At 36.4% G+C, this 17,599-nt stretch overlaps 1 protein-coding gene across 1 annotated transcript; it reads right to left on the reverse strand.

The window, feature by feature from the left end:
- Window positions 1-664: 664 nt before the first annotated feature.
- Window positions 665-11,986, reverse strand: si:ch211-262h13.5 (uncharacterized protein LOC571127 homolog). The gene is made up of 7 exons (XM_020938117.2): window positions 11,690-11,986; window positions 8,646-8,756; window positions 8,438-8,525; window positions 6,219-6,385; window positions 4,841-4,948; window positions 4,347-4,433; window positions 665-1,442 (listed from the first exon to the last, which is right to left on the reverse strand). The coding sequence occupies exons 1-7, from the start codon at window positions 11,909-11,911 to the stop codon at window positions 894-896; spliced, it is 1,332 nt and encodes a 443-aa protein (XP_020793776.1). The 5' UTR covers window positions 11,912-11,986; the 3' UTR covers window positions 665-893.
- Between the last annotated feature and the right edge of the window lie 5,613 nt (window positions 11,987-17,599).

Here is a 17,599-nt window from a genome sequence, read left to right on the forward strand (position 1 = left end):
CTACTCTGTCACCAGATGGAGAAAATAAACAAATTTTGGCATTAGACCTAGGCCTGTGGGTGCAAATTACCGTGGAAGTAGTACCTGATTTTATTAATAAGTATTGGCCTATACATATATTTAAAGTATCGCATGAAAAATCTTCTTAGGTATAAAAGTAATCAGGCATTTCACATGCATTGGCGTTCTTAATGAGTCTTCAAATTTAGTGATTTTGATACAGATTTGTGCTGAATTTTGTTCAGTAGAAACAACTGAATCAATTGTTTTTCTAGCTGTTTTTATTTGTATATTTTTGTTTGTTCAAATTATGAATGTGTTCAAAATAAACCCATCAGCAGGTGTCAAACTATCATAACGAATACTTTACTTTTCAGTCCAGTTCAAAAATGTAATGGAGTAAAGAGTACAGAAATGTGATAGAGTGGAAAGTACAGATATCTGCTCTTAAATGTAGTGAAGTAAAAGTAAAAAAGTACCAATTGTACAATCTACTGAAGTAAAGTACAAATACCTAAAACTTTTACTTAAACTCTGTGCTTTGTTACATTCCACCACTGGAGCTCACCACTCAGTCACATATCTCAATAATGTTTTAAATTTTCAATTGTTCCTTAAAAGGCTAACTTTGATAATATGTAATAAGCAATACAATAGAGGCAAATTGGACGTTTTATTGTGTAATATAAGCACATAAGTATGAGCTCAAGCCCTTTTTCAAGTGCACAAATGATTTCAACCAGCCTGATTTACATTGTTCAGACAATTGGACTACAAACCATTTAGAATCTCTATTATTACATTAGCACCAAGGAGGTAATTTTCTATGAAATCACCTTCCACTGATTAGTGAAGCTACATATTTCCACATGTAACTATTACACTGACTCCTATTAAACTGTGGTGTATCTTGAAGGGCCCGGACAAGAGCGGAAAGGAGAAGAACCATCAGGAAAGTCAGTGAGAAAGACTGGCGTGTGAGTAAATGGAGCCAGATTTAAAGCTTGACGTCTCCTCCTGCGATCATCACGTTTCTTGTACCAAAAGTTATGGGGCGGACGGAGAGCCACAGGACCACCTATCTCTTCAGAGGACGAGGCCATGTACACTGGACCAGCAGGGGGCACTGGAGCAGCGGGAGGTGGGAGTCGCGACACCAGGAATTCATAAGATTCGCTGGAGGAAGAGGTGAGGGGGTCGGAGGGTAGGACTACGGGGGGTACAGGTGGTGCAGGTGGTGCTGGAGGGGCAGGGGGAGCTGGTGGTGCTGGGGGCTCCTGCGTGGCGATGTCGACAGGTGGTAGGTCAATAATTGCGGCAAATGTAGGTTCTGCAGCAGGTTGGTCTTGGTCAGTGATAAAGGGGGCGTCAGAGGGGATTATGGGAAACTCTGGTGCCAGGTCATGACCCTGTGGTTGGACGGGTCTGAGGACGTCCACAGTCTGAAAGTGAAAAACACAAAACAAAGACTCTAAAGATCAATAAATGTTGTTCCATACCACTGTATACAAAATATGCATGACAGTAAAAGAAAAAAATTAAAAATAAAACAATATATACTTCATACTTCATACAACTGCTACTAATACTACTACTATCATTGCTACTTTGCTACTACTACGACTACTGCTGATGCTATTGCTGTTACTTCTAGTGCTACTACTACCGCTACTACTTTATGGGATATAGTTTACTTAAAAAAAAAAAAGTTCCTGCTGGATTTGTTTTTGTTGTTACATTATTAAAACTAGAAAAGCACTCAGAGAGCGCAGACCTCTGCCAAGGACTACCCCCATTTTTTATATAAATTGCGATAAAATCAGTCTTCTGGATCAGATCCGGATCAGCCTTTGGAATATGAAAGAGGATCCCATTGTCCATCCCTGAGTCAAATTTGATGGGGTTTGGTCAATAATTAACCGAGATATTGAGAAACAAAATTTTTGGCCCCATTTACCACAATGTTAACTAAAATTTCAAAGTGTTCCAGAATCCAGGATTTCTTCCGGATCACCCCCAAAATGAAATCAGTTCTTCCTTTTCACATTTCCAACAAATCCTGAAAATTTCATCAAAATCGGTCCATAACTTTTTGAGTTATGTTGTTAACAGACAAACAAACAAACAAACAAACAAACAAACAGACAAACGCCGGCAAAAACATAACCTCCTTGGCGGAGGTAACTAGCATAGAAACTAGATACTCATTTGAAAGTGTTGATACTGATACCATTAATAGGACAATATTTGAGTTTTAGAAGATCACAAGCACTATCAGAACTTGTTTCTTCTGTCAACATTCAGAGTATCAAAATCAAGTATGAATTTTTAATACCATGACAACACTAAGAGCAAAAAAACACACATGCTGTTCTTCTGGCCATGATATCTTTCCCATATTTTGAGTCCATATGTAGACTATTACTGTTCTATAAAAATACAACCAGTCGTGAGACGGTTGACAGCTCTCTCCCAGTCCCCATGTGTCGGCCTGTATTGCAGATGAGATTCAAAACAATATGGTGGCAGTGGCATTTTGTTTTATTCTTGATCTGTTGGCTGTTTCACAATATAGGTCAGGACTAGTTTGACTAGATTTTTATGATTCTTTATTTTTGACTTTGTTGAGTGGGATTATAACTATTGTTAATATAAATGATAGTTTTACACAAATCAAGAAGCAATTTGTGAAGAAAAGCTGAAAAATGTGTTGAAAATTACACTAAGTATAGAGTTCTAAATGCACTAAAAGTATCCACATTTTACACTTAAAAAACTGTTTTTTTCTGATACTGTAAACTTTAATTCAATAAAATAAATGTGTTTTCTTATTTGTATTTGCCAGATAATGATTTCTATGTACAAGAGAGGAGTTTTTCTAGGTAAAAGTAATGGAAGTCCCTAGTGTGATATCAGGATTTTCAACTATGAGGTTCAATTTTAAACCTAAGAAAATGTCAAAATTGGGAAAATGGGTGTGAATGTTTTTACCAAAATCTTAAATATAAATAGGCACTTTAAAGGTGCACTGTGTAACTTTTTGATTGGGGGTCCGTCACCTGCTTGTTTCTATGGAGATGCCATTCCTTTGCCTGAAATGTTCCGCAGTATGACATTAAACAGCTCTAACTTACATTTACTAAGTTACAGGTGATTTTATAGCCCAAAAATAGAAACATAGGCATTCTGATGGTAAGTGGGGTTGCCTCTCCACAGATCTGACCTGTAACTTGGTCTGATTTGGTCTTGAAGATAGAAAGGTTTAATACCATACTGTGAAACATTCCAGACAAAGCAATAACATCTCCACAGAGAAAAGAATTTGATGGACCCTTCACCAGGAAAGTTAGACAATACACCTTTAAGTGTAACTATGAGGATAATATAATCTAAATTTGAAAAAAGCTTGAGACATTTCCCTACACTGAAGAGCACCAAAAGGACAATTTTACACTACCGTATCTTTACATCTCCAAGTAGCACTCCTGCCTCCTATAGTTTTATAATGTAATCTAATATGCATTCTCTCATTACTTTTAATTTGCTCTATTTTCCTGCTGCTGCAAATCGTATCTATGCAACACTCATTTCATCGGTCCAGTACTTTTCCTCGGTCTATGGTTACAAATCCAATCAGCTTTGAGCTAAGAGAATTTCCATGATGTGACATTACACCCCGGATTCACAAAGAGAGAGGAGACAACTTAATTATAGTCATGGGTGAACCAAAAACACAAGCATGCAATTTGGAAAGTGACACATACCTTAGGCATACATAATAGTAATACACTGATGAAAACGCTGGCATGACACATAAAAGTGAAGGAGTAATTATATGAACAGTGACATTTATGCAAAGTGAAATTGTCATCTTAAAGGTCATCGCTTGCAAAATGTGGGAAAACAAAATCTCAAATGTGGATCAAATCAGTAGAAAGGCAAGATCATATTTATATGTTTTGTTTCAAGCTCACACTATATCTGTTGCCACCTGCTTGTCTCCATGGAAATGTTATTGCTTTGCTTGGCATATTCCACAGTATGGCATTGAGCTTAATGTCCAATACTTATTTAATTACAGATGTCTATTGCTCAAATATACCTTGAAATAAATGACATTCTAACTGTGAGTAATGTCACCTCTCCTCAAATCTGGCCTGTAACTTGGAGATATGGACATGGAGATAGATCACTTTAATGCCAAACTGTAGAACATTGCCGACAGAGCAATAACATCTCCACAGAGACAGGAAGATGGCTGACCTTCTATCAGAAAAGTTACATTGTGCAGCTTGAAATTTGGTCTGATTTAAGAGAAGAACAAGTTCTAAGTTTGTATACCACACCTGCACTTTGAACATCTCACAGGACACATGGACCTCAGGATGGACTCTCACATCACCATGCACCGATCCTGAGCAGAAGCCTGTAGTCTGAAAAAACAGGTAAGCATTGTAATTTATTTATTATATTTTGTTAATTTACTACATTTACTACGTTTTCTCAAGTTATTAGTCCACTTTCATTATATTAAATAGCACAGATTAGTTTATCGCCTCAACTAAAACATATATTTATGCAGATTTTGAATGGTATATATTTTCCAGTGCAATTAAATGCCTACTAATTCCTTTACACTCCTTAGTGCTTTATCCTTTTTATTTATTGAATATCTGTCTGGCTGTCTGATCGTCCGTCCCTCCCTCTGTAAGTTTCAAATTGTTGCAGTACTTACTTTAGTAATCATCATACAATTGTGCTGTCCAGATAGACTGCAGTTATTCAGAACACTGTTGCCAGGTGAGCAGTGGGCCTGACAGGTGCTGTATGTACTGTTTACCTCTGTGTCTGAGGCTGCGGTCAGTCTTTGGCAGGTGCCTGTTTCCGTGGTTCCCTCTGGACACTGCTGGACGGTGTACTCCACAAAGCTAGTTTTCACTGGCCTGGTCTAAAACATAACAGAAAGATTGGAATAAAAATGTAAGCATAAATTACGAAGACACTTCGTACGGCAAAATCCTAGTGTAGTTTCAGTTATTACCTGGAGGATGTCAGAGTGTGTAATGTAAGATCTTACATGTGTTAGGATTATAAAAGATAAGAATTTATGATTATTTATGACAGTTGATACCAAGTGGAATCGTTCATTTTCTTATATGTAATATGTTAAACCTCAGAGCTCAAAATGCTGTGTTCCACCATTCTGATGTCATGAAGCAGTTTAAGTTAACAGCTACCTTTTACCTTTTGCTCTGTAGAGATCAGCAATTCCAGGTCTGAAATCATCCAAATGATTCTGGTGAAGGTGTATGGACTTTAAAAACACAGTGGAGTGCTTCTTGTATTACCACATAACATTAGGTGAAGTTTTTTTCAGTTTCAGAGAAGAACTCAGCTTAAATATGGAGGATTCACATGTGTGAATGAAACAAATAACTCTTGGTATTGTTCACAAAAAGAAAAAAGCTACTTGAATGCTGCATGAATGTGTTTTCAAATATGTTTCAGGCTTATGCTTCAGACTTGGTCTCAAAGTCATTGTAAAGTAAAAAAAAAAAAAAGGGTGAGGCACTCTAGGGATTGACAAGTTCATGATCTCAGTTGATACTACACAATCATAAAGATAAAACTGTTCACAAAAAGTGAGTAAAATCTAAACCATCATATAGACAAGGGACCTTTGTTGCTTTCAGGGTATACATTTAGAAGGATTCTCTTTGTAACTGTTGGGGCCAGGCCTCCAGCTCATCCTTTAGCCATATACGTTAAAGTCCCTGCTGCTGACTCTTCTGTTTCTGTGTGCAAGCCTTGGTCTGACTGACCTCTCCCGTGATTGGTGCCTTGGAAGCAATGGAATTCCATGGTCTAAATGATGATTTAGACTTGACTCCTTTTTTGTGAACAGTTTTAAGCTACTATTTGTGGTTGTGTAGTGTGAATTTACATAATGAACATCTTAATTTAATGTATGGCGATTTTGATTTGTTGTTATCTTGTTCACTGTTGACTCTTTGATTCAGTCATGTGATGGACCACATGACTTCCTGTTATAAAAGTGCCCATTTTGTTCTTTAAACATGCCCTGAAGAATGTGCAGTAAGGCCAAAACACTTTGATGTTTTTTCTTCTTTTTTTAAATTAAAAGAAGTTATTAAAAGACCTTATTATTATTTGTTATTCTAGTTTTTATGAAAGCGCAAGGTTAGACCAACATATACCTGCTGGGCTGCTCTCAGTATCTTTTTCACCCCCAGTCCAGCCCCGAGCAGGGATTTCCTCTTATATGACTCTAGTGTGACTTGAGCAGCAGTGATGGCCTGTGGACTGTCTACAGGAAGCAGGAGGGGACAAGTGGGACAGGTCTGCTGCAGCTTCTCTGGTGGATCTAAAAAAATATAAGGTAATAGTTAGGAGGAGTTAGGAACTGCTAAACAACATTAAAGGTGAACTATGTAACTTTCTGATGTGATGTTGACCCCTATTTGTAGTCATGGAGATGATATTGTTGTGTCTGAAATATTTTGCAGTATGGCACTTAATGTATCTATCTCCATGGAGACAATCAGGTTGTCTGCTGCTGAGCCAAGTTACAAATCAAATCTGTGGCGATGTGAATCCACTTACAGTAAGAATACATGTTTATTAGGGCCCATATTACACTGTTTTCTTATCTCTGTTATAGAGTTGTTTCCTCATTTGCATAATTTCATCTCTAATGAACAAAAGGTAAAAAGGTAGCTGTTACCTTGAAAACTACCACTTCATGACCTCACAAGGTGGAACAGAGCATTTTGAGCTTTGAAGATGTAGACCTACTAATAAAACATGTGCGACTGAAACTGAACACCTCCAAGTATGTTTTTGATGAGGTAACAACATTCTAACATGGATTAAAGCTTAACAATTTTGAGTATTATATATCAATACAAACATCCAGACTTGAATAAATGCAAGAGAGACCCTCACCAGAAAAGTTTCACAGTGCACCTAAGTAGAGTAATGTCTAGATGATTGTAAAACTATTAATAATCCCTCTGTTATGGGCAGCGTGGGAGTAAGAGGAAGAGATATTTTGGAAGTTGTAAGTGTGCAGGTGGGACTTGCTGTTATTCATATTCTTGGTGCTTTTATATCATACCAAGCGTAAAGTGTTTATACTGCCAAGAGACGCTAAGCTGTGAGAATACATTTTCTATAGCGCCTTTTTCATCCAACGCTTGTTTAATTCAGTTTAAAAGATAGATTATATATTTATGCTTATTTTTAATGGTTGAATTACAACTTTTGCCTTAAAATCCTTGACTGTTGTACAAGTGGGTTAGGGCTGTGCCATTAATCAACTTTAAATTGTGATTACAATTATTATATTACCTCATTTTAAACCACTTTTAAAAACCTGTACCCATACTGCTTCTTTTATTTACGTGATAACCATTTTGAGTTAGTGGATTAACCTGAACCACAAAGGTTTATTCAAAAAGACAGTACATTTAAATGATCTCAGAATATTATTAGGTACATTTTTACAGTACGTTTATTTTTATATGGCTTATTTGTAATTTCAATTATGAAAAAGAAGAAAGAGATCTGCACTGCAGTTCTTTGAAGCTCCCAAACCTTTATTACAACGACATCACAATGTGACATTTCGGGTCAAGCCCTTCTTCAGACATGGCTTGGCATTGTAATAAAAGTTTGGAAACTTCAAAGGACTGCTGTCGGATTTCTTAAATTCTTTTGCACAATTTTTGACTTTTGACCTAGCGCACAGTCGCAATTTTTGTTGAATGTGCATGTTTCTATCTATCAGTGTAATTTCGATTATGACCCATATAATTTTATTTATTTATTTATTTTTTCAAATTTTTTTTTTTACATTTTGGTTGGAGGGGTCCATGACCTGCTTGTTTCTATGGATCTGCCATTGCTCTGCATGACATTAAACAGCTCTCTTACAGTTATTCAATTACATGTGGTTTTTATATAGCTCAAAAATACTTCGAAAAACAGGCATTCTGACTGTCAGCGGGATTGCATTTAAACCGATTTGACATGTAACTTGGTCTCCATGAAACTTTGGTCTCCATGAAGATAGAAAGGTTTAATACCATACTTTCAAACATTCCAGAAACCAAAGCAATAACCTCTCCATGAAGAAAAGCATTTGATGGACCCTCCACCAGAAAAGTTACACAATGCACAAGTAGTTCTTTAGTTGGCGCAATTGTTCTGTCACATCCAATCTAGACCAGAGTTTAGTTCAAAATTACAGTAGAAGATGCACTAGCAGTCCTGTCTACAGTAAATTAGTAATAATACTGTTGATAGTAATAGTATTATAGCAGTAATTGGAGCTCTGTACTATAGTAGCAATAAAAAATAATAATCATCATCTCTACATTAACTTAACTACAAAACTGAAGTATGTTTTCATTACCTGGGACCAGAGTGCAGTCATAGCTGTACAGGTAGGAGTAACCCTCTTGTGTGTGGAGGATGGTGGTATTGCAGTTTCCAGAGATTTGCTAAACAAGATGTAAACGTTTAAAAGTACTCATGAATAAGTGTTATGTTTTTAGTAAGTCATTAAAATGTTGAAGTAATTAAAGTTGTGTGTATTTTGACCAGGAGGAAGATTGACACACTGTTTCCATGAAGGGCCTGACATCACAGCGTTTCCATGGTTTCGGGCTGCCTGTGTGACATTTGGTCTCGAGGACGTCCAAATCCAGGTAATAGACATTGCCTGCTGGACCCTGAGTACACAACGCAATACACACAATACACACAAACCCAATGAATACATACATTTCAAATCAAGAATGTAGAAGGTTAAAAAAAAACATTTGTTGGCATTTTTACATTTTACTTGATTGAGGATAAATAGTTTTCCTCTACTAGATGAATCGTAGACAATTTTTGCACACTCTATTTCACTATTTAGTTTTTTAAATCTGTTATAATCTTGTTTCCACATCAAAAACATACTTCTTTTTCATTTCATTCACACTTTTAAAACACAAATCCTGCATATTTAGGCTGAGCTCTTTTCTCAAACAGAAAACTCTCTTCCACAGTGATGTCATGTGGTAATACAGGAAATGCTCCACTATGTTTTTAAAGGCCCTACACCTTCACTAGAATCATATGGAAGTCATATGGATAATTTCAACCCTGGAATTGCCTATCTCTACTGAGCTAAAAGGTAAAAAGTAGTTGTTAAATTTAAAAAATACCACTACATGACATCACAAGGTGGAAGCGAGCATTTTGAGCTTTAGAGATGTAGACAGACTAACGATAAAGATTATTCAAACATGTATGAATGAAACAAAGCAGAAAGCAGATATGTTTTTGAGGAAGTAACACCATTCGAACATGATTAAAAGGTCATAATATAGAATCTTTAATGGAACAATTTGGCAGCCAGATATTTCTATGTTGGGTATTAATTTGGCTGGAAGCACTTTGGCTAGAAGCATATGTTGGTGCCACTTTTTCACAGGACTATTTTAAATGCTGATGTATGCCGTGATGGCCTTCATTTAAAGCCACAGAGTTCATAATGTGCATTGTGCAAGTTCTGTCTCTGCAGCCTTGCACTGAAATGACCTGAGCTTTAATAACAGTATCTCTGGTCCTTGTTGGAACATTGATGACTCACGATATAAAGTAATGAGTTTGAGCCTTTATGGTATCATTAATAAGAGTTTATTGATTGTCTAGCTGTCCCATTTATTGCAATTTTTAACTTGCATGTTGTCCAGCTGCTTGCCAAGGGGATTATGAGACAATATTAAGGCACAGCATTATATGAAAAGTAAATTAAACTGGACTAAACCTGGAACTAAACCTGAAACTAGACCTTGATTAGACCAGAACTAAACCAGATTTAAAACAGGACACAACCAAGTTTACATCAGGATTGTACCTTAAGAAGTTAAATAATGATCCACGCATGCAGTGTGTACAGTGTAACTTGAATCTTACAGGCAGTGTTCAAGGGTATGATGTAACCTTTATGATATAGCATTTGGCACCTGCTTCTTTCCATGTATATGTATATTATTCTGTTAGAATATTCCACAATAGCGCATTAAAGTAATCCATTTTACATTTACCCATTTAAGTATTTTTATTGCTGGAAAAATACCTTAAAACCTTAAAACATGGTTTCTTACTGTGAGTGAGCTAGCCTCTCAAAAGACCTGACCTGCAAATTGCTGTGTGATATTAACAGCTTGTCTTCATGAAGATATAGAAGTTTAATGCCATACTGTGGAACATTCTAGGGGAAGCAAAAGCATCTCCATGATAAAGACAACTGGTGGCAGACCCTCCACCAAAAAAGTTATATATTGCACCTTTAACTTTGTATTCTGCCTGTAGAGGCATTTTAGTAAACAAGGCAACCATTTCCAGGCACCTGATAAAATAATAATAATTATTATTATTATTTAATGAATTAATAATAATAACAGCAACAACAACAACAATAATAAACTCTTTCCTCTTTTGAAACAAGATTATTCATTCAGTTTTTTAAAAATAAATAAATATTAAACTTTTCATCCAATTTGTGTGTTTTTTGGTAGCATAATTAACACACAGTACATAGCACATTGTAGTAATTAGCAGTCATACTTTTTCATGTTGTGGCAGTAATCTACTTGAGAAATTTCATAATTATTTTTTCATGGGTAAATCCAATCACCTGTCGTGTCTCACCTTAATATGATTACTATTTCCCAGCAGTTACCAAATTGTGACATTGGTTTTTGATTAGATGATTCTGTGTACACAATCTAAGCCCAAATCTTATCAAACAGATTCCCACTGACAGCAAGATTGGTCACAGCTGGTCAACCTCGCCACTGTGTTTCTCTCCTGCCAGGAATGTTTTGATTTTTCCACAACCACAGATGAGAAAATAAGCTTTCCAGACCACTTCTCCAGTTAATCACAAATAAATCTCCCACCGATACAATATTGCAGTGGTTTCAGTCTGCCTAGAGACCCACCTGGGTACAGGGAAATCACGATATCAGATTTTAGTGTTACGATTATTAAAGGGCTATGTCATAATGTTGCTTCCTTGTGTTTTGTTTCATTCACACATGTAACACTCAAACTGTACATATTTAGACTTAGGTCCTCTCTCAAACAGTAAACACTGTTCCACCTTGTGATGTTATGTGATAATACAGAAAGTACACCACTGTGTTTTTAAACTCCATACACCTTCACTAGAATCATTTTGATGATTTCAGACCTCCATAGCTAATCTTGACTGAACAAAAGGTAAAAGGTAGGTGTTAACGTGAAAACTACCACTGCATGACATCACACATTTGAACAAAACACAACTCCAGGTATGGCTTAAATCTCACAAGAGTTAGTTTAATGATTTACTGTTACTGAAGATTATTGACACTGTGACCAAACAACAGTGAAAATGTCTTTAATTTGCTTTTATCTAACATCTATACAGTATGTGACCTGGTTTATGAAATAACATTTTCAGAAAATTAAGTAAGTTAATGTTAAGTAAAGTTTAAGGGATATAAGAGATTAAGAAAAAGACAACAATATACGTAACTTAGAATAGGCATCACTTATTTTTGCTTCTAAAATGGTCAGATCTTATGGCGTGAATAAACACAATTTGCAAATAACCTAACCTTCTTACCTGAGCATGAAGGTGGACATTGGCGATTCGGTTAAGGGCAAACTTGTACCCGTCCGATCTATCCTCATTGATATAAGTGACAGCCAGCCGGGATAGCTTTTCCACTGCTTTGTCATTACACGGTATAGGGGCAAGTTCAATAGGCATCATATCCAAGGCTTCTCCATATACAAGTAATATATGGGATAATAGCAGTAATAGTGCACTCATTTGTCCGTCCATGTTAGCAGAGGTGTAGGCAGCGGCAGGGGAACTTAGTTGGTTTAAAAGTCAAAGTTTGTTCTTTCTTGTTTGCATACAGGCATGTCAATGACTTTTGGAATCAAAACAGGGCCCAATGTTGAAATGTAGCCAAGGACAAAGTGTTTGATGGGAGAGCGCTGGCTGGCTGCAATATTTGTGAATGAAATTTACTTAGTGAATTGACAAAGGGAGTGCTTATTCACAAACAGAACCAATCACATATTTAAAATTTGAGGTTGCAATGTTGTATCTTTTGCACAAGGTTTCCAGGATATTGCATTAGTTTTATAGATGTAACATGTATAGATGGACACTAGGGGTCACTGTGGCTCTGAGCTGCTCGACTGGAGTCAAGTCAGGTTGCTTCTGGTCCATCAGGCACCGTGAACTGGGTTAATGATTCGTCATAATTACATTGAGATTTCACTTACTTTCCCAGAACACTGAGTTGTTTCATAGATTTCACATTTCTGGCTTGACGCTGTAGAAACAAGTAAAACAGACAAAGGTACATTGGCCTTTCAGAAAAACATTAGCTGATGGTATGGTAATTAGTGGCACAGCTGCTCCACACCAAGGTCTCATTAAAAATAGATGCATAATTTAGAGGTTTTCATCAGAAATGGGGTGTTCCTTTTGATGTGGGGGAGAATAGCGACGTGTCAGCTCTGTGGAAGGGAGGGGCTCTCACTTTTGAAGCAACATCAGTTTCTATTGTTCATGACAGGATCGATTAAGTCCATGGTGGATACTGACTACAACACGGGAACAACTGTGACATAGTGTTCTGAAGTAACTCAGTTTTTGACAAGTCACACATTAAAATCAAACTAGTATTGTACACCATAAGAATAAAAACGGCAAAACAACCACTGCTTTTTAAGGCTATTGTGGGATACACTTTTGTATTTTCGTTGTCGCACCTGCACATTGCACCTGTCAGAACTCCGGTGGTTTCCAGCTAGATTAATTGTAAAATCTGTATCCAAGCGTTTGAGCAGCACTGTCTGCATCTTATCTACTGCTAACCACACCATATGTTCTCATTAGTGTAAGTCACTACCTAATTGAAGGTAACTGGAAAATGGATTTCAGTCTTATTTTATGCCAGTCACTTTTTTATTTATACTTCATGATATGACCGGGAATCACAGGGTCCTTCATGATTCAATACGATACACAATACATGGCTCACAATACGATCTTATCACAATCTAGCAATACATGAAAAAAAATAAAATAAAATATATATATATAGATTATATATTATATATAATAAAAAAATATATTCCACATTATATATTGCTGTTTTTTTAAGAACCAAATACATTTTAGCAACAACATTTCTTTGTTAAACCACTATTGTGTTACTGTGTGCAAAGTTCATATGAAATACATCTCTTTTAATTTATCAAAATAGAGAATATGTAAAATTTCCTTACACTAAATACTGTAAGCAAGAAAATTGTCATGCTTAAAGAACCAAAAAATACTTGGTGAAGTATCGATGCAGTAGCCCACGATAAAGATACTGTCCCACTAAATTTAGTATCATGATATATCAATATTTCAATATTTTTGCACACCATTACGTCACAACTAATAGTTTTGAAATGATGGGCTGTTGGAGAGAAGCATTTATAATTAGGCCTGTCACAATAACACATTTTGAAGAGCTATATTACTGAAGTAAATGTAAAATTATAATACTTAAACAAATTAATGCTACTGACACAACAACCCAAGAGCAGATGTAAAAAAAAAAAAAGTATTCTAAATGCATAATATTGTAAAAAAAAAAAAAAAAAATCATGAGCTGCAATAAATAAATAGCAGAATGAACCACTTTAGTTCTTAGTTTGCATCTGTAATGAGTCATAGTTATTAAGTTATAAGATATTAATTCAACCTTTTACATCTTAAATCTTATCATATAGACAGAAAATAACCAAGGATTTCCCAGTATGGTACTAAGAAAATGTACACACGATAATGATTGACCCCCAAAAATATTTTTCTGGCTTTCATATGTTGAAGTTGATGTAGTAATTATCATGACAGGCCTAATTACAATGGAAATGTTACCTATATAGTGCGTATTATTATTACTTGATTTGATTGATTGAAATTTCTCTCATGTCTACCATTTCTGCCTATACCAGCATGTGACTGCTTTTTCGTTTCCCTTTATTCTGCTAAAAAGGTGCCAAAAACATATGAGTGGTGTCTTCTATTTGCGAGCTTTATTCCAGGGATTATCATTTAATCCATTTCAAATATCCAGTGAGGCAGGTTGAGCTGTCGACAGAGGCTGTGCACACTCTTCTAGCAGAACCAATTCTCCTAATACCTCTCTGTTTGTGTGTCTCCAAACCAGACTCTGTGCTTGTACATTTGACCGCGCGTCGCCTGCTTCCTCTGTGTTAGTGGAGCCAGTGGTGTAGCAGTCTGCTGGGGGAGATAAGAATGGTGAATCTTGCAGCGTTGCCAGGCCCAAGTTAGAAAACCTTCTTTTGATGTGAAGAAGACACAGCTAATCTCCCCTTCTGCCATGCTGTAGCGATGGGCATGCGATAGCTCTGCAACCCGCTGCCATAGGAACTCCCCGCTGTTCACTTTGTACGCTCAGGCTTAATGGGCCCCCTGAAACTAGTGAAAAGAGGTGGATTTCAATGTGCCACACTTATACAACTGTTTCATTGGAGCGTATTGCAATAGGAAGTTAGGGTCTGACATGGTTTAAACTGTGTTGCAGCAAAATTACTATTGTTTTCAAAGCCAAATACGAGTCTCCTCTGTGCCAACATTTTTACGTTTCTGCAAGAAGAGCTGGCAGTAGTTTCCTCCAGTGTCACTTTTGTTGCCAGGGAGTTCGGTGAAATTGCTCAACAATGAAAAATATGTTGAGGAAGGCTATTTCTTGTATTGCTTTTGTGATTGGTGACTATTTTTTATTTTATTTTTTCGCTGTGAGGGTAGTTGGAAGGAATCCAAGAAGAAAATTAAGCTTGTAGTAGGTAAAGAAAGTATGGGATTTTAATAGGGTCTGTATATAGTCCAGCCCAATAGAGAGTTTTTAAAAAGGGTGCATTGTCTAACTTTTGTAGTAGAGACTAAAATACAACTTCCTTTGCTTGATATATCCCACAGTACAGCATTAAATTTATAGTATAGCATTAAATTTATTTAATCTGCATGGAGACAACATCGGTGCCACAGTTTCGGGTCAGGAGATAACACAATAAGAATCCATGGTATTTCTGAGCAATACCTAAATACCTGTAATGAAATGAATGTTACAGAAATGGTTTTAATACCATACTGTGAAATATTCCAAGCAAAGCAAACTCCATGGAAACAAGCTGATGGTGTACACATACCTTTAAGTGTTGTCCATGTTACAGTCTTATTCATGCACTACAGATGCGATTATACCTTGTTGTTCTTATTGTGTATTTACAACTACCTGAGCAGTTGAATCTCTCCATTGTCCGATCCATAAAGTAAACATTTGTGATAGAAAAATACAGCAGACAAAGCAGCAGTTTGACATGATGTTGCAGATATGATCTGAAAATGTAAGTTTTTTTATTTATATCACAGACATTTGTCACAAAGACACTTTACAGAGCATTATTTCATTCACTCTATACTCGGTGGTGGTAGGTTACTATTGTAGCCACAGCTGCCCTGGGGCAGACTGACTGAAGCACGGCTGCTATGCCAATTGGCGCCATCGGTCCCTCTGACTACCACCATCATTCAGACACACACCAATTTCATACTAGGCGATATAGGTGAACTGCCTTGCCTAAGGACACAATGACATTTTTTGTGATTGGCAACTCAATGTGACCCCTGATTTTCTCAGGTCTCCCATCCAAGGCCTAAGGTCTTGGCCTTGCTTAGCTTCTGACATCTTACTAACTTACTTACTTACTGAAAATGTGTAAATTAAGCGGACATACAAGGGGAACTTCTCACATCTGATGTTTGGGGACATTAAGTCAGAGGTGGTTAGAGAAGCCAAAAATTGTGTAATATAAGAGAAATAATATTACTTAAGTAGAAGTACAAAGTAATTCTGGAAAAGGTCAAGGTTACTATTCAAGTATAACTGTCTGTTCGCAACATCTGATTTATAACTTAAAGTTAATGTCACTGGAAGGTCAAACTAATATAAAAGTATTCAGAAAAGTCCAATTTCTTTAAAACGTTACTCAAGTAAAATTAATTGAATGAATGTAACTGAGTACTGCCCACCTTTACACTTAGTGAGACAAGATTTATATGTTTTTTGCATGTATAGAGGAAAGGTGGATGCAGAAGTTAACAAAGCAAAGGATATTGTGGAAAAAATGCATTTGAAGTTAATAGTTGCTGGGGGAGAAGAGGATTCAGAACATAGTTCAGGCATAAAATTGTAGAAGTTCATATAACATTTTTGTATTGAGGTAGTGGCAGACAAACTCTTTTCGCTACCACTATTTCTATTCTATAAGTTACTTTCAAACTTTTTACCATTGTTCCATAGCCCTATTTATCATAGCTCCTCTCTTATTCCCATCATGCTTTGCTGCTTGCTAATGTTACACTCTGGACATTGCAATGAGGTAGATTGGGTCATTCCTTCTTTGTAATTGGTTGCAGAGTTTTGCCCTGATCCTAAAGAGCTCATCACAGTTGTTTCCAAATTATGGACATCGAAGCTAAAGTCCATTAAAGTCCTGCTTGGGCTGGAGTCAGCAGAGGATTCACAGATGATTGACACCTTATGCAAAGCGCTCATAACACTGTGATTCGGTGCACACAAAATGGAAGCTTTAGCCTTCTAATTTGCACATAATCGTCTCAGTGTTGCTTAATGCCACAGACGAGAAATTACCAAGAGTTCCATCCTAGTTTCAAGTTGATGTTGGCCTTTTAAATTTTTGCATAAAACTGTTATTAGGGGTGGAACGAGACAGAACTTATGAATTTATGATAGTTAGGTTACCAGGCTATAACAGTTACTCATTGTCCTCACATGGAAATAGTTCATATGGTTTAATGTTAAACGTCTATTTAGAAGATGGGGGAGGGATGAAATAAGTTTTTCATCTTCCCAGTCCTTTTCGTGTGATTTTTGATGTTGTTCTTGTATCTGTTGCTTTGACTGTGGATGATTCTATGTTTCACTGTAAAAGCACGTAAAATGTTTACTTGCCCAAAATAAATAAAGAAATAAAAATTCCACAAGAAGAGATGATACATGAGATTGTGTTCGCAAGAAGATAAAACGAGATTTTCATTTGTCATTCTAGCATTTTGAATTTTGTAACTATGTCTTCTCAAAATGTTAACTCACCAGCATTTCACCCTTTTTTTTGTCCAAACTAAATGCAAGCTAGAACCAAGATATAGGAGAGATCAATCTTGGCAATTTGATCTCACGAGATTTTGTGGCATGAGATCTTGTCCCATTCATAACTATTATCAAGTTAGTATACTCCAATGACATAGGATATTTGTAGAGTCCTATTACTGCTTCAAACATGCATTATATGGCCAAGACAACAACGCAAAACCTTTTTTTATTATTTACAAAATGAATAAAGCAAACACATTTTTGCCTTCTTGGGACTTTGTTAAAACTGTTATCAGAACCTTATTAACTTTCTTTTACAA

The sequence above is a fragment of the Boleophthalmus pectinirostris genome, unplaced genomic scaffold (assembly GCF_026225935.1).
Source record: "Boleophthalmus pectinirostris isolate CB_2022bp ecotype Guang Dong unplaced genomic scaffold, ASM2622593v1 HiC_scaffold_7, whole genome shotgun sequence".
Classification (NCBI taxonomy): domain Eukaryota; kingdom Metazoa; phylum Chordata; class Actinopteri; order Gobiiformes; family Gobiidae; genus Boleophthalmus; species Boleophthalmus pectinirostris.